Genomic DNA, 15666 nt, shown 5'->3' on the forward strand with positions numbered 1-15666 from the left:
GTAACCTTTTCTAGCCTGATGACCATCAACTACTCTTTTTGTGAGGTCCTCAGAAATCTCCTTTGTTCGTATCATGATACACTTCCACAAACGTGTGGGAAGATATGACTTTGATAGATCCCTGTTATTTAAATAAAACAGGGTGCTCATTTACAGCTGATTGTCATCCCATTTATTGAAAGCGCCTGACTAATTTCACCTTCAAAGGTTCACATACTTTTGCCACTCACTGATATGTAATAAAGGATCATTTTCCTCTATAAATAAATGTATGATATTCTAATAAGTATAATATTTTTGTCTCATTTGTTTAACTGGGTTCTCTTTGTCTACTTTTAGGGTTGGTGTGAAAATCACATTGTTTTAGGTCATATTTATGCAGATATAGAAAATTCTAAAGGGTTCACAAACCTTCGAGCACCACTGTACATGTTCATGAGTTTGATGGGTAGATGATGGCTTTCTTCACCCAAGAACATGGACAGATAAACAGACCAGTCTCATATTATTCAGCAAATTTGGATCAAGTGTCACAAGGATGGGGTCCGTGCCTAAGAGCAATTCAAGCCACGTGTCTGGATGTGGAGTCAGAGTGGCTCACAGTGAAGTGCCCACCTGCTGTACATATGATGATCACTATGAATTGATCGACACAAGTTACTGCTATACGACGGGTACAATGGACAGCAATTCAGGAGCTGCCCAATATCATGATTGAGAAGGCATCCCCCGTGAACCCAGCAACCTTGTTACAGACTGAGGAGGATGATCACAACTTTTTTGAGATTGTTCAGATGATGGAAGAGCAAAGACAGCTTTTAGGACTTGTGTGAAAATCTGATGATGTTTTAGGTCATATTTATGCAGATATATAGACAATTCTAAAGGGTTTGCAAATTTTCAACCACCACTGTATTTAATGCCTCTGACTCCTTCACCAGTTCTTTTCTTGTTGTCTTGGGTTCAGTTGAACCTTTTGGACCAGAATTCATTCATCCCCGTGAGTTCATTTGTGCCTCCTTTCTGCACAGTGCAGTGTTTGTGTGGTCTCAATATTTTTATATTTGCATACAGTTGTTTGTACAGATCCATGTGGCATAGTTGTTTAGAAATTGCTCCTAAGGAGGAATTGGACTTGTGGAGGTCCACAGTTTTTTCGGAAGTCTTGGCTTGTTTGGATTTTCCCATGGTATCAAGGGCAAAAAAGCACTGGCTCTAAACGTAGGCCCTCTTAACTCCTTAATTTCACAATCCTCAGTCTTCCCCCTCTCCTTCACTATTTTCGCCACGTTGTCAGTCAGAGAAAGTTAAAGTAAAACGAGCTAAACTGAGCTAGCAACAACACCAAAACCCAGCCTCCACCTGCCATCTTCTCTTGCTTCCACCGACACTTCCACCGACACTTCCACCGACACTTCCACCGACACTTCCACCGACACTTCCACCGACACTTCCACCGACACTTCCACCGACACTTCCACCGACACTTCCACCGACACTTCCACCGACACTTCGTGCTTAAGCTCAGACATTTTTTCCTCAAAGACATTGTGTATGAGAGTCTCTTTTATATGTGGTATGATTGTGAGTGTAATTGGGAACAGGTGTCTCTGATTAGTCCTCAGGAACAGGTGACGTGACTCTGTGTAGTTTTGGGAGTTGTAGTCATAGGCCATGTTTATAGTTTGCGGTGCATTCTAGGAAATGGAGTCGTGAGTTTGCCATGACATGACAATAGTAATGGGAAAAAGAAAGTACACCCTCTTTCAATTCTATGCTTTTCTTTACCAAGGCCTAAATAACAACCGTGTGGTCCTCACCAACTTCTATAAACAAACAAACAAATAACCTCAGGTGACAAAAACATTTCAATATGTAATTACTAAATCAAATTACTAAGAAAAATTAAATCAACATTTAGAACCCAGATTGGGTAAAGGATGGGGAGTTTATCAGTCTCACATTGTTTCTATGAAACTCTGGCCCAATTTTTCATTTTACAGCATTCTTTCTGTTGATTGATTTTTCTCAGTGGGGTTGCGGTGTGGGGACTTTGACTTGGCCATTCCAACACCTTGATTTTTTTCTTCTTTAGCCATTTGATGTCAGTTTGCTAGTACACTTGGATCGTTGTTCTGAATGAGCCAATTTCGGCCCAGTTTAAGCTGGTGGAATATGTTCTCTCATTTGTCTCAAGAATATTCTGGTACAAAGTGGAGTTCATCGTTTTCTCAATGACTGCAACTTTCCCAGTCCCTGTCACTGCAGAACCAGCCCAAATCATCACCCATCCACCCATGTGTGGTGATACACTGTGTTTGGATTGGATTTTTTTCAATCTAAAGGATCTTGTTCCAGAACATTTGTGTTTTGTTCAAATGCAATTTTGCAAACCTAAGTCTTGCTGCCATATTCTTTTTGGAGAGAAGGATCTTTTTCTTAGCCACCCTTCCAGAAAGCCACACTGGCCGTTCAGTCTTGTTTCTGATTGTGCTGTCATGAACATAAACATTTAATGTGCTTACAGTGGCCTATAGGTCACATGAAGTAACTTCTGTTTTTTTTTTTTTTCTGAACATTAAATGGTTTGACCTTGGATTGGATTTGTTGGGATGCCCAATTTGGGAAGATTAGCAAATGTCTTGAAGGCTCTCCATTTGTGATCAATCCTTTTTATTGTAGAATGGTGTTTGGAGGTGGCCTTCTAACCCTTCCCAAATTGATGAGCAGCAACAGTTGCTTCTCTGAGGTCATGGCTTGTGTCCTTTCTTCTTGGCATGATGTAGACACACACGCCTGAGTGCTCCAGAACAGCAAACTGCCAAAAGTTCTGCTTTTATAGTGGTAGTCACACTAGGAAGGGTTTATTTATTTTTTCACACCTGGTTTCTGAATGTTGGTTTACTTTTTGGGAGGAAAAAACTTATGAATTGAAATCTGTTTCAATAAGTGTTTTTTTGTTGTAACCTGAGGTCATTTGTTTGTCTGTAGAAGAAGGTGAGGACCACACAATTTTTATTTCTGATCAATTTCTGATAAATAAAAACATTTCTTTCTCTTCCTACTAGGTTGTCAGCACCTGGAGCTATCTCTGTGTGCCAGAGGGCACGCTATGCCACCTTCTTTGATGTGGCAGTGCTACGGTGCTTGCTTCAGCCTCACTGGACAGAGGAGGGTGTGCACTGGGCGCTTATCTTCTACCTGCAGCGGCTCAGACAGATTCTGCAAGAGAAGCCTGAGCGCCCACCAGAACCCCCCAGAGCACCCCTGGCAAGACCACGGAGCAGCTCCATGGTGGCTGCAACGCCATCTTTGGTCAACACACATAAAACACAGGTAGATTACACTGCAAACCTGTTACATGTGGACTAGGGGGTTCTAGCAGGTTCGCCTGACACCTCCAGGGTCGGGGGTTCGATTCCCACCGTGGCCCTGTGTGCGCGGAGTTTGCATGTTCTCCCCGTGCTGCGGGGGTTTCCTCCGGGTACTCCAGTTTCCTCCCCCAGTCCAAAGACATGCATGGTAGGCTGACTGGCGTGTCCAAAGTGTCCGTAGTGTATGAATGGGTGTGTGAGTGTGTATGTGATTGTGCCCTGCGATGGTGTCCAGGGTGTACCCCGCCTTATGCCCGATGCTCCCTGGGATAGGCTCCAGGTTCCCCCGTGACCCTGAAAAGGATAAAGCGGTATAGAAGATGGATGGATGGATGTATGCCAGTAAATTTTAATTATTAAATTAATAATATTAATTATTTAGTTAAAGAAACTACTAGAATATTATTAAAGTGGACTTTAGTTCTGGGGAACTTTTTAGTCTTCTCTGACTTCCTTCAGAAATTTCAGCTCTATGCTGAAATTTTTCTAAGCTGTTTTGTTATCCTTTCACATAGATTTAAGAATTATTGCTTCTGACATGATAATCTGTACTGGTACATAATTTACACCAGTATAGTGTCACTGCTGTGTCCCAACCAGGGGCGTTAGCTGGACTGTAATCATCTGGGGCTGATCCCAGATTCTTCTCCATGTATTTTTTCCAGCTCAGCTAGAACCCTAAGTTTTGTTTTATGGAAGCTGAGGTAACATTTACACACCTTGTTTTCCTGCTCAGTATGAGAGGATGTTAGTGTTCCAGTTTCAACCCCTTTACTGTTTTTTTTAAAAAAAAAAAAAAGATGTATATCCATTTCCCTGTGAGTGAGCTAGTGTTTGGCAGAATTGAGAACTGTCAGCCAATAAGACACGAGTGTTTCCATGTATTTTCCTGTAAGCCCTGTCTTATTGGCCTCAATTCCGTTCACTAAAGTTGTAAAATTCCAACATTGCCGTCTTCTTTTACTGACGTTCAATTATGTAGTGACAAACCACTCCAAGTGGAGAATTGTTTGGGGCTTAAGAAAAAATCTTCAGGCCTGAATGCCCAGGCCGTGTTACACCCCTGGTCTCAACTTTAAAATATGGTAGCAATCACTCACCTGAAGCTTAATTGAAGTTGGCTGATTCACCAAGGCAATTTTGAGTAAATTAACAATAAAGTGTTTTATAAGGGGAGAAAAGGTTTTGAAAAGCCCAAATCTGTCCACACCTTAATGTAGTTGAGATGCTGTGGCATGACCTGAAGCTGTCTGTTCAGGAAACCACTGAAAATCTGATGAAATGAAACCGTTTTGAAGCAAAAAACATTTGGCGATCCATCGGTTATTAAAAACAAATGTTCCCAGTCTGTTTCCAGCCTGCACTGTGAATGCTAAATTAATGTCTTTAATAAAGACAGTAAAAGTAAAAATAAAATAAAAAATATTATTGGTTAAAGCAGGAGGTTTATTGGATGTCTGTTAGTTTGATTTGAATGAAAATCGGATCAGATTTTAGGAGAGAAATGCATTTGCATCCAAAGGGTCCACAGATGATTTCTTACAACAATTGGTCAGTGTAGAGATTTAGTTTTTCTGGATATTCCATGATTGTTAAATTGTATATAAAATGATGTGGTTATACTCGCTATGTTCTAAGGACATGACCCTGAAATGTAATGAGGAGGGGAGGTCTCTGAGCTCGGAGACCTTCTCCAAAATATCCATTACCAACCTCAGAAGACCAGCCATCCCAGACCTCTCTACAGATGTGAGCATGAACATTTTCAAAAAGGTTTGTTGGTTCCTGAACCTTAACACACATTAATAGGTTGAGTAGTCAAATGCTGACGAATCAATTCTACCTTACAGGCATGTTAAGGCTTTTGTTTACTTTCAGTTTAAGAACCGCAGGGAGGACAGAGAGAGAAAGGGCTCTATTCCTTTCCACCATACGGGGAAGAAGAGACAACGGCGTATGGGGGTGCCTTTCCTCATGCACGAGGACCACTTGGATGTGTCACCTACACGTAGCACCTTCTCATTCGGGAGCTTCTCTGGATTGGGTGATGACCGGCGGCCCTTGGAGCGAGGTGGCTGGCCCTCCACTATCATAGGTAACACTAGTAGGGCATTTAATTGATAGATAAAAGCATTTTTATTTGTCAGAGAAGTGTTGTATTTTGGGTGGTGATGTTTTTTATGAATTAATTCATATTCTGTTATTATTATTATGATGAAATGGTAGTCGCCAAAAACAGAAACAATATAGGAATATAATCCCGTCTCTCTGAGTTTGAAACCAATTCATATATTGTACTATGTATTCTACTGATAGTGTGATACCTTTTGTCCCACCTAGACAATGGGAAATTCATAGAATATTAATAAGGTCTAATAAAGACTAGAAAGCAGTCAGTTTTTCCTCAGAATGTCACTTTCATGACCATAATTTAAACATTTGGTGTGAGTAATACTAAAAGCTAGCTGAAGTGTAAAGTCTAAGCTTATACATTCTCTTGTTTGATCAGTGCTGTTAGTTTGGGGCAAAATGTATTAATGTTCTAATGCTTGACTTTTTTAAGACCATGAACATGAGGACAGCATATAAGGAGTCCATTGCTTCTAGAGAAGTGTAGCTTGAAAACCTCACTTTTGTCATTCTAACTTTTTATTTACAGGGATAACATTGAGGCACAGTGTCATTCTGTAATATTCGTACTCCTAATTATAATAATTATGTGATAATATTATCTAATATTACATGTTGGACTATGTTAAATGTGTATGTTGGTTTTTTGTCTGGCAGGGAAGTTGACTCGTCGTGGCAGCACAGACACGGCAGGGGATATGGACAGTCTTGGAATAAAACACTCTCATTCCCATCACAACCTGCCCGACCACTCCAACAGCCACAGTGATAATGCCATCAAAGAAGGTGGTGAGGCATCCATCATCCTGTGTTGTTAAAATGATCTATTGATTTTTCTGTCCATTACAAAACATAGCGCAGAATCAGGAAAAAGGCAGAAGTCCAGCAATATGCAAACAGAGTTACTTGGGCAAAAGACACAGACATAAGGGAGTGAGAAATGTAGTCGTTACAACAGGCACAATAACTAGACAACAAAAGGCTTGGTATCGACAGGTACGTGACACTGAGCGTATACTTCACCATGAGCAAAGAAACATGAGGGCTTAAATATAAAGATTAATCATACTGAAAGTAATCAAAACACACTAGGGAGACAAACAGTGACAAGACATGGACCAAAACAAAATGCACACGGTAACGTTAACAAACACTTCACAACACGGGAGTAGGCGTCATAGACCTGAGTACTGCAGTGCGCACTCAGTAACGGTCACTGATTATAAACATGTAATCTTTGATATGGCAAAACTTATTGTGAGGAGACTTTTATTTAGCATTTTTTGAAAGTAATCTCCATTGGTGCTTTGTAACAATCTAAGATAAAGCTGCATCTTCAAAATAGAGGGTTTTTTTTTCCTTTTTTTTTTTTTAACAGTGTAACATGACAAGCTGCATTTTGTGTATTATTAACTTCCATAGAGAGAGAAATAGGAGAGCGTGGTCAGGGAATAAGTGTTCATATCTGCTGTAATAACAGGAACTAACGTGTTTCATGGACATTCTACAACATAACTATAAATAGATTTTTAAAAAAAGCATGGTGCAGTATGTTGTTCTTTAATTAATAAAAAACACAATCATTGACAAATTGTTGTGGCATTAAGAAGAATAAAACACACAATGGGACGTTCTGTTATTTGAAAAATAATCAACTTTGGCGTGGTAACAGCATCGCACCATATTGTCACTGATTATTTCCTATAAAAGCATGCTACATTATCTGCCTCACCCTTTGTCTTCCTTTCTTTCTGTGTCTCTCATCTCCCAGTCCGTTCCCAGATCTCTACTATCACTATGGCCACCTTTAACACAACGGTGGCCTCCTTCAATGTGGGCTACACTGATTTCTTCACGGAGCACATTAAGAAGCTCTGCAATCCCAACCCCATCCCTGAGATGCCTTGTGAGCCATTGGCTTGCTCCAACCTGCCACGCAGCCTCACTGACTCCTGTATCAACTACTCATGTCTGGAAGAAAGAGACAGCATTGAAGGAACCAACAGCTTTATCTTGAAGAACGGCATGCTGGATCTCTCTGTAAGGGGGAGGAATTTTTCAGAAAGTTGTTTACCAGTTTTTGGAGGGGTTGTTTTTGGAATATAATGAAAATAAATGCTAAGTAGTGATCAGAAGATAAGATCAAAACCTGGAAGACCAAAAATTTATAAAATTTTGATGGTTTAAGAGAAAGGTATGGTGGTGGACAACTGATTGGAAGGGTGTGAGTTCAAATCCTAGCACCACCAAGCTGCTACTGTTGGGCCCTGTAGCAAGACCCTTAACACTCATGTGCTCAGTTTCTAAGCGCTTTAGACTGTTTCTCATTCACCCATTCACACACACGACAGCAGAGTTGCCATGCAAGGTGCTTGCCTGCCATTGGGAGCAACATGGTGTTCAGTGTCTTGCCCATGTGGGGTCATGCTGGGAATCGAACCACCAACTCTACAATTAGTGGACAACCTGGTCTACCACCTGAGCCACAGTCGCCAGAGTTGCTTTGGTTATACAGTCATGGGGGGGGCAGCAGGGCCTATTTAGCAGGCCCTAATTAACAATTGTGTGGTCCTCACTAACTTCAGATGACAACAAAATCACACATCAGATTTCAATCTGTAGTATTTTTTTCCAAAAAGTAAATCAGCATTTAGAAACCAGGTGGGGAAAAAATAAGTACACCCTATAATGGCAGTGGTGGTACAATGGCTAAGGCTGTAGGCTACTGATCAGAAGGTCAGGATTCAAACTGCCACTGTTGGGCCCTTGAGCAAGGCCCTTAATCCCCTCTCTGCTCCAGGGCTGACCTTGTGCTCTGTGAAACCACCTTTAGCAACAATAACTTGAAGTAAGCATTTTCTGTAGGAGTTTATCAGTCTCTCACAATGTTTGGCCCACTCTTTTTCTTTTTTTTTTTTTTTTTACAACATTGCAACATTTCAGTTTATTGATGTTTGAAGGCATTCGTGTATGCACAGCTATCTTGCCAGAGCATTTCAATGGGCTTGAGGTCATTCTAACACCTTGGTTTCTAGACATTCAAATGTCAAATTACTGTTGTACTTGGAATCATTGTCCTGATGCACGACCCAATTTCAGCCCAGCTTAAGATGCTGGACAGATGGCCTCACATTTTTCTTAAGAATATTCTGGTATAAAGTGGAGTTCATCACTATCTCCATGATTGCAAGTTTCCAAGGTCCTGTGGCTGCAAAACAAGCCCAAATCATCACCCATCCACCACCATGCTTGACAGTTGGTATAAGGTGTTTGTAGTGATTAGCTTTATTTGGTTTTCACCGGGCCACACTGTGTATGATGACCAAACATCTCCATACAACAATACTTGTTTAATCTTTTTCTGATTCTGCTGTAATGAATATAAAAATTTAATGTGCTTACAGAGGCCTGTAGGTCACATGAGGTAGCTGTTGGGTTTTTCTTTGTATCTCGGAGCATTAAACAGCGTGACCTTGGACTGAATTTGCTGGGATGCCCAGTGCTGGGAAGATTGGCAACTGTCTTGAATGCTCTCCATTTGTAAACAAGTAGGATGGTGAATTTCAAATTGTCTACATCTTGCCAAGAAGAAAGAGTTATAAACCCATCTCCACACAAACACCTGAGTGCTCCAGAACACCAAACAGCCAAAAGTTCTGCTTTTATAGAAGTAATCATGCTTCTTGATGATTAACCAATCCTTTGCATTTCATTAGTAAGACCTGGCTGCTAATTACTTCAATAATGATTGTGGAAGTAGGGAGGGTGTACTTATTTGTTCCAGTCCTGGTTTCTGATTGTTGGCTTACTTTTTGGGTAAAATTACTACATATTGAAATGTGTTGTGTTTTTGTTGTTACCTGAGGTTATTTGTTTGTTTGTAGAAGTTGGTGAGGATCAAACAATTGTAAATAAATAATTCTAAATAAGGCCTTGATAAATAAAAACATAGAACTGAAACAAGATGTACTTTCTTTTTCACATGACTGTAAGCCTCAGCCAAATGAGATAAATGTAAATATATGCTAATATAAGTTTATAACCAAGGTTTGTTTTTTTCTAATCTCATTATAATTTCTAGGCTGTCCTCAGGGCTGTGTATGCCGTCCTCACGCATGACATTAGCTCACGGATCTGCGATGTGGCCCTCAGCATTATTGAGTGCCTCCTACAGCTGGGTGTTGTGCCCAGCATAACCAAGAAGGTTGCCAAACCAGAGGACAAGGTGAAGGAGGCAGACCTTTCTAAGGAAGGAGCCAGCCAGAGTGTAGGCGGTGCTCATGGAGGTGTGGATGGTGGTACAGGGGCTGTTCCCAGTGGAGGGAGTGGAGATGGTGACGGAGGAGGTGATGGTGGAGGAGGAGAGAGTGGAAGTGGAAGTAAAAATGATATTAAAAACAACAAATGCAATAAGGTATACAATTGAAATAGATTTTTGTAGGACAATAAGTGACAGTTAAGAGAAAGTATGATTTTCATGCGCATGAAAATGGCCATGTGCATTTAGATATGAAGACCACAGTGAAAAAACCATCATAGTCACAAAACTGTATTCTTGGAGTTGTGTAGCCATGGCTGTTGATTGAGCATTGAAAAATGATCTCATAAATGTACTTGGATGATAGAAAGATCAGGGTCACAGAATTTTCCATTTAAAATAAAGCCATGCTATGGAAAAATGATCAGAGTCCATAGCCTACTGTGAGAAAATGATCACAGTCCAGTCACATGACCGAAATCAGCCAATAGGCGTGGAGTAATGACGGACGCCCAGCCGAGTGAATTTCATTGTTAACTTACTGTCAAATTTCTTCAACATATCTCATTAGTAATTGCTCTCAGCAAATTTCAGTACTAGATCAAACAACATGGATGAGTATCCTCAACAGACTGATGAACCAAAGAACAGACAGATACGTGGAAGTAAGGCAGAAAAAGAACTCCCTGTAAATGACAGAATTGTGGATAATATTCCAGTTGAGATTCATGTATAGTGTATATTCTGTGAGTTTTCAGTAGTTCAGTGATGTTGATGATGCTCAGTTGAATAAATCAGTAAAAGTTCATCACTGTATTACTGTGAATACCCACGAAAGAAAGATCAGAGTCCGCGCAAGCATTTTTCCATGCTTCAATTAACACAATGTAAACAATAATGGCTGATAACTTTCTCAACTATTATGACATAAGAAGGTTCTGAACTTTTAAATTCAAATTCTGGAATTCAAGCACAATGTGACTCTGATTGTTTTATCATTGGTGCCTTCATATGCATAGCATTCCTGTACTGCCGGTAAATAATAATGAACTAATACCATATATTCTGATGGTATATTACATTTACCTTCATACTATATTCCATGTCATATTCCCAGGAAGAGGACTCTGCCCTCAGCACTCACAGATTAGCTCTAACTATGCTTATTAAAATTGTGAAGTCTCTTGGCTGTGCCTATGGATGTGGAGAAGGCCATCGTGGGCTTTCTGGAGACCGTCTGCGCACGCAGGTCAGTGTCTTGGTCTTAATCATCTCTGGTGCTGTGCTTCCATAAATTTCATTCAATTCAATTAACTCAAGTGTTTCAGGGTTCCATACTGTAAACCTCACTATTATAGCAAACATTGACAAACATTTCAGGAGAATTTGATCCAGTTTGAATAACAGTTTAAATAATAAAATGATTGATGGATCAAATGCTGTCAATCAGCCAAATTGAATTTTAAGTCTAAATGTCTATTTCACAAAAAACTGCATTATACTCACCAAAATTTTAAACTATCACCCATCATCTCAAAAGACATTGTTTGCCTAAGTAATAGCATTAGTATATAAATGTGATAAATGAATTGTAAAAGATATCGACATGAAGTCGCCCCGTGCTTTGGGGGTTTCCTCCAGGTACTCCGGTTTCCTCCCCCAATCCAAAGACATGCATGGTAGGCTTATTGGCATCTCTAAAATTGTCTGTAGTGTATGAATGGGTGTGTGAATGTGCCCTGTGATGGATTGGCACCCCGTGCAGGGTGTCCCCCGCCTTGTGTCCCATGCTCCCTGGGATAGGCTCCAGGTTCCCCGCATCCCAATAAGGATAAGTGGTATAGAAAATGGATGGATGGATAAACATGAAGAACACGTAAAGTCCGAACCCCAACAATGCCACAGCCATCCATGGTCAGGAGTCAAAGGCTGTGCTCTCTGTGTGGGAGAGATGATATTCCTCACTCCCTTGTCAATCTCAGTGACAACCACGAATCTTGGCCACCTCTGAGAAGAGTTTGTTTAGTACTTTCCTCAGAGTGGTGTTCACTGTGTGCTGTGACATATCATTACGGGCAGTTCGTAAAGATGCAGTGACTGGCTTTATGTGCCTTGGTGGAAGCACGTTAGCCTTCACCTTCCCCAGTTGGTATCTGTCTTGTGATTCAGGAAAGCTGGATGGTATCTGGGAATTAGCAAATAAAAATTAAATCATATAAATATGTAAATGAAATGAAATTATTCCAGGTTCAGCATTTTATCTAAGCACTATGCTTTTGTACATTTTTATATATAATAGTGTCAATATACACATGTAAGATTTTACCTGACATGAACAGACACAGTTTGAGGCAAATGAAAATTTCGGCATTGTGTTGTTGTTGTCGTAACATTCATAAGGCAAAAATAGAAAACTCTGCTGGATCCAGAACTTGTTATATTATTTAGCATTAATATCAGCACTTTAACACCATTTGTAGTAGTAAGTTGGATTGTGTGTTCATGCTGTTTGACTTCCACTGTGTAGGCTCAGAACTGCCTGACCAGTCTGTACAAGCTAGATAAAGTGCAGTTCCGGCAGACCATGAAAGAGTACGTCAACAAGGATTCTCTCAACAACATAGTGGACTTTCTGCATGCTCTTCTTGGCTTCTGTATGGAGCCCATCACTGACAGTAAGAGGAAATGTCTACAGCCAATGTATACCACACTAGCTCATAATCAGTTATATGTGTTTAACTCAGTAACATAGAAAAGGCCGATACTGTAAAATCAAAGTGGACTAAAAAATGTATGCATTATTTCTTAAATTATCAACAGGAGGTAAATTATTAACGTAGCCATTGAACCCAGTTACAGTAAATCACAATTCTCCATCATTCTATAAACATTTGAATATTTATGTGCCATATGATATTTCCAAATAGCCCAAATAAAGGTATCACCATAATGCCATAAAGGATCAGATAAGATCGTGACACAGGAAACCTGTTCCTACTGTACTGCATTTCATAAGTCGCTCTAGATAAGGGTGTCTGCCAAATGCCAGAAATGTAATGTAAATTTCTGTGTGTGTCTCAAGGCTTTCTATGTTTGCTAGTGTGTTTCAGTCTGTCTATTCAGCATACAATGTTTTGCAGTGTGACATGATCCCTAAACACTGTGATCAATTTAAAAATGTCGAAACAGATATTTCACCTCAGGAATGTAGGAAATGTACGGTGCCCTGCATAACTATTCAACCCCCTTAAACTTTTCCACATTTTGTAATGTGACAGCCTGGAACTGTAACAGACTTGTGTAGGTCCTTTAATAGTATTCCCACTCCCATGATGATAACTTCTTGCTAACACCTTTTCACAAATACAGTGCCTTGCAAATACATATATAACCCAATATGCTCTTAAAGCAGATGTTCGAAGTCAAAATTTGGAATTTCTCAGAAGATCTTTAAAAAATAAAATAAAATTTTAACTGTTGCTGCTTGCATAGGTATTTAACCCCTTCAGACTAGTACTTGGTAGATAAATTTTTTGCTGCAATAACAGCTTTAAGTCTGTTTGGGGTATGTTCCAACCAGCTTTGCATGCTGTTTGGGAGTGATTTCCCCCAATTCTTCCTTACAGATTTGCTCCAGGCTCTTCAGGTTTGTTGGATGATGTTTATGGATCGCAACTTTTAAACAGTGCCACAGATTCGCGATTGAGTTGAGATCTGGGCTTTAAGATCTGGGCTTTGAGATCTGGCCACTGTAGAACTGTGACTTTTTGTTGTTCAACCACTCTTGTGTTGGTTGTCGGCCTTGTGCTCGGGATCTTTGTCCTGCTGAAAGGTGCGGTTTCTCCCAAATTTTTAGTTTTTTGGCAGTTTGAAACAGGTTGTCTTGCAGTATCCTCCTGTGTTTTGCACCATACATCTGTCCTTCAGTTTTAACAAGACCCTCAGTCACTGCTGAGGAAAAGCATCCCCACAACATGGTGCTGCCACCACCATATTTCACTGTTGGGATGGTGTTTGTTGAGGAATGGACAGTGTTAGGTTTGCATCACAGAAATCAATTTCTGTCTTATTTGACCACAAAACCTTATCTTACATTTTTGCAAGGCACTATATAATGATACACCATCTACACAGTCATAGTTGAATATTACATAGTTATATAAATACAGAGTGTATGAAAATGATCTCTTCTAATTTAAATACAGGGTGTACAAACATGATCTTTACAACTTTGATACTAGAATTACCAATCAAGGAAATGTAGACGCACAAAACCTAATATCACAGGCTGTGATGTTTGGCAGTCTAGGCAGCCAAAGAATGGCACATCCGTGGTGAGTCCAACTGTTTGGAATTGTCCTATTCAGAGACTCAAAGATAATCGAGGCCTAATGAGGCAATGCACCATCATCACAACTTAATGTGTTCCTCTGTAAAATGGGTAAATCTCAGTACTTCTACACCTTTTTTATACTGAATAAAAGTTGTAAAGATATTTTTGTATGCAATGTAGATGCTGCAATGCCTATACTCAGACTTATGCAAAATTAATACAAATCTGTGTTCCATTGCTAAAATACAAAGTAGGGAGAAATGGTATTGTTTTGGAAATACTGATCGTGTCTGTGTTGTTTTCCATTCATTTTTCTCCACTTTCCCATCTCTCCTCTGTCTCTCGCCTCCCTTAAAACTGTGTTTTAGGGACTGGTAGGGGCTCTAAGGGCAGTTTAGGCTGTAGTGTGGATAGTTTTGTCCTATTCTACCCTCAGATGTACCTTCTTCCCATAAAACACCAGTGTGTGTAAATAATTACTCCTCCGTTACTCAGTCACTCATCCTTTCAGTAGACTTGCCAATCATTAATATTAAGAAATGATAGATGGTGCATGGTTTTCAGTAAATTATGTGAACTAAATTTTAATGTACTTACGGTACGTTTAACTGTTGGCAAGTTAGTGAACATATGAGTGGAATGATAATGAAACCTTGAATATCCCTTGGTGTGCTAGGTTTGTGTGTGGGAGGGGTGGTGGGGGTGGGGGGGGGGGGTAGTGTTTTCCTGAAAACTATATGTCTGTGCTGGCCTGACACCAATGTTGCCCCACATCTCTTCTCTTGCAGAATACGGCAGTGCAGGTGAGAGGTCCAGGAGGGCGAATAAACGAAACTTCGGTAGATACACAATATCTAAATTTACTGCCAAAAAACTAGGCATTACTCCCATTCCTGCACCCCTCCCTGTGTCTAAGGTGGCATTCTCGCCTCCAGATTAGGATGAATACATTAGAGTAGCCACTACTAAAAATGACATGAGATCTTTCTAAAATACTGCTTTTTCAAAATCTGCAGAAAAAAAATCCTGTGAAATGGAAGCATAACCTGATTGTTAGGTCCAAGACTGTTATCAGGCCACAGACATTTGCATGTGTGCTATCCTTCAGTCCCTTTGCCTTGCATATGTGCTTTATAATTTTTTCCTTTTATCCATCTTGTATGTGCCGATTGCTTTTTGCTTGCGGTGTTGTTCTCTCACTCATGCCTGAGCCACAATTCATTTGCTCCATCTTGTCTTCCAGCCTCATGCACGGCATCTAAAATCACTTCTATATGTTTTCAGACAAGGCTGGCTTTGGAAACAATTTTGCTACAGGAGGGGATAAATCTCTTGCCCAGAGCATGGAGGCCGTGGTTGTGGGCTGCATGTTCAAATCCCTCATAACCAGATGTGCATCCACTACACATGAGCTGCACAGTCCAGAAAATCTGGTGAGGCCCAACAATTAAGAATTTATTACTTTATTTCCAGTCTCACAATTCTCATGAATTCATAAGTGCCATATATTTTTTCATTGTGCTTCAGCGTTTTGTGTGTGAATGCTCTGTACCCTATCACTAAGTTTATAA

General features: G+C 40.1%; 1 protein-coding gene across 1 annotated transcript in view; it reads left to right on the plus strand.

Annotated features, from left to right (window-relative positions):
- Nucleotides 1-15666, plus strand: part of LOC108272372 (unc-80 homolog, NALCN channel complex subunit) — an 85833-nt gene that overhangs the window by 8028 nt on the left and 62139 nt on the right. The window contains exons 8-17 of the mRNA XM_053684187.1: nucleotides 3069-3336; nucleotides 5013-5147; nucleotides 5253-5469; nucleotides 6162-6290; nucleotides 7276-7544; nucleotides 9586-9918; nucleotides 10880-11011; nucleotides 12290-12437; nucleotides 14884-14934; nucleotides 15380-15528. Of these exons, the coding sequence (XP_053540162.1) occupies nucleotides 3069-3336; nucleotides 5013-5147; nucleotides 5253-5469; nucleotides 6162-6290; nucleotides 7276-7544; nucleotides 9586-9918; nucleotides 10880-11011; nucleotides 12290-12437; nucleotides 14884-14934; nucleotides 15380-15528 (1831 nt within the window). The remainder of the gene's footprint in view (nucleotides 1-3068; nucleotides 3337-5012; nucleotides 5148-5252; nucleotides 5470-6161; nucleotides 6291-7275; nucleotides 7545-9585; nucleotides 9919-10879; nucleotides 11012-12289; nucleotides 12438-14883; nucleotides 14935-15379; nucleotides 15529-15666) is intronic.

This window comes from Ictalurus punctatus, chromosome 12 (assembly GCF_001660625.3).
Source record: "Ictalurus punctatus breed USDA103 chromosome 12, Coco_2.0, whole genome shotgun sequence".
In the NCBI taxonomy this organism is placed as follows: domain Eukaryota; kingdom Metazoa; phylum Chordata; class Actinopteri; order Siluriformes; family Ictaluridae; genus Ictalurus; species Ictalurus punctatus.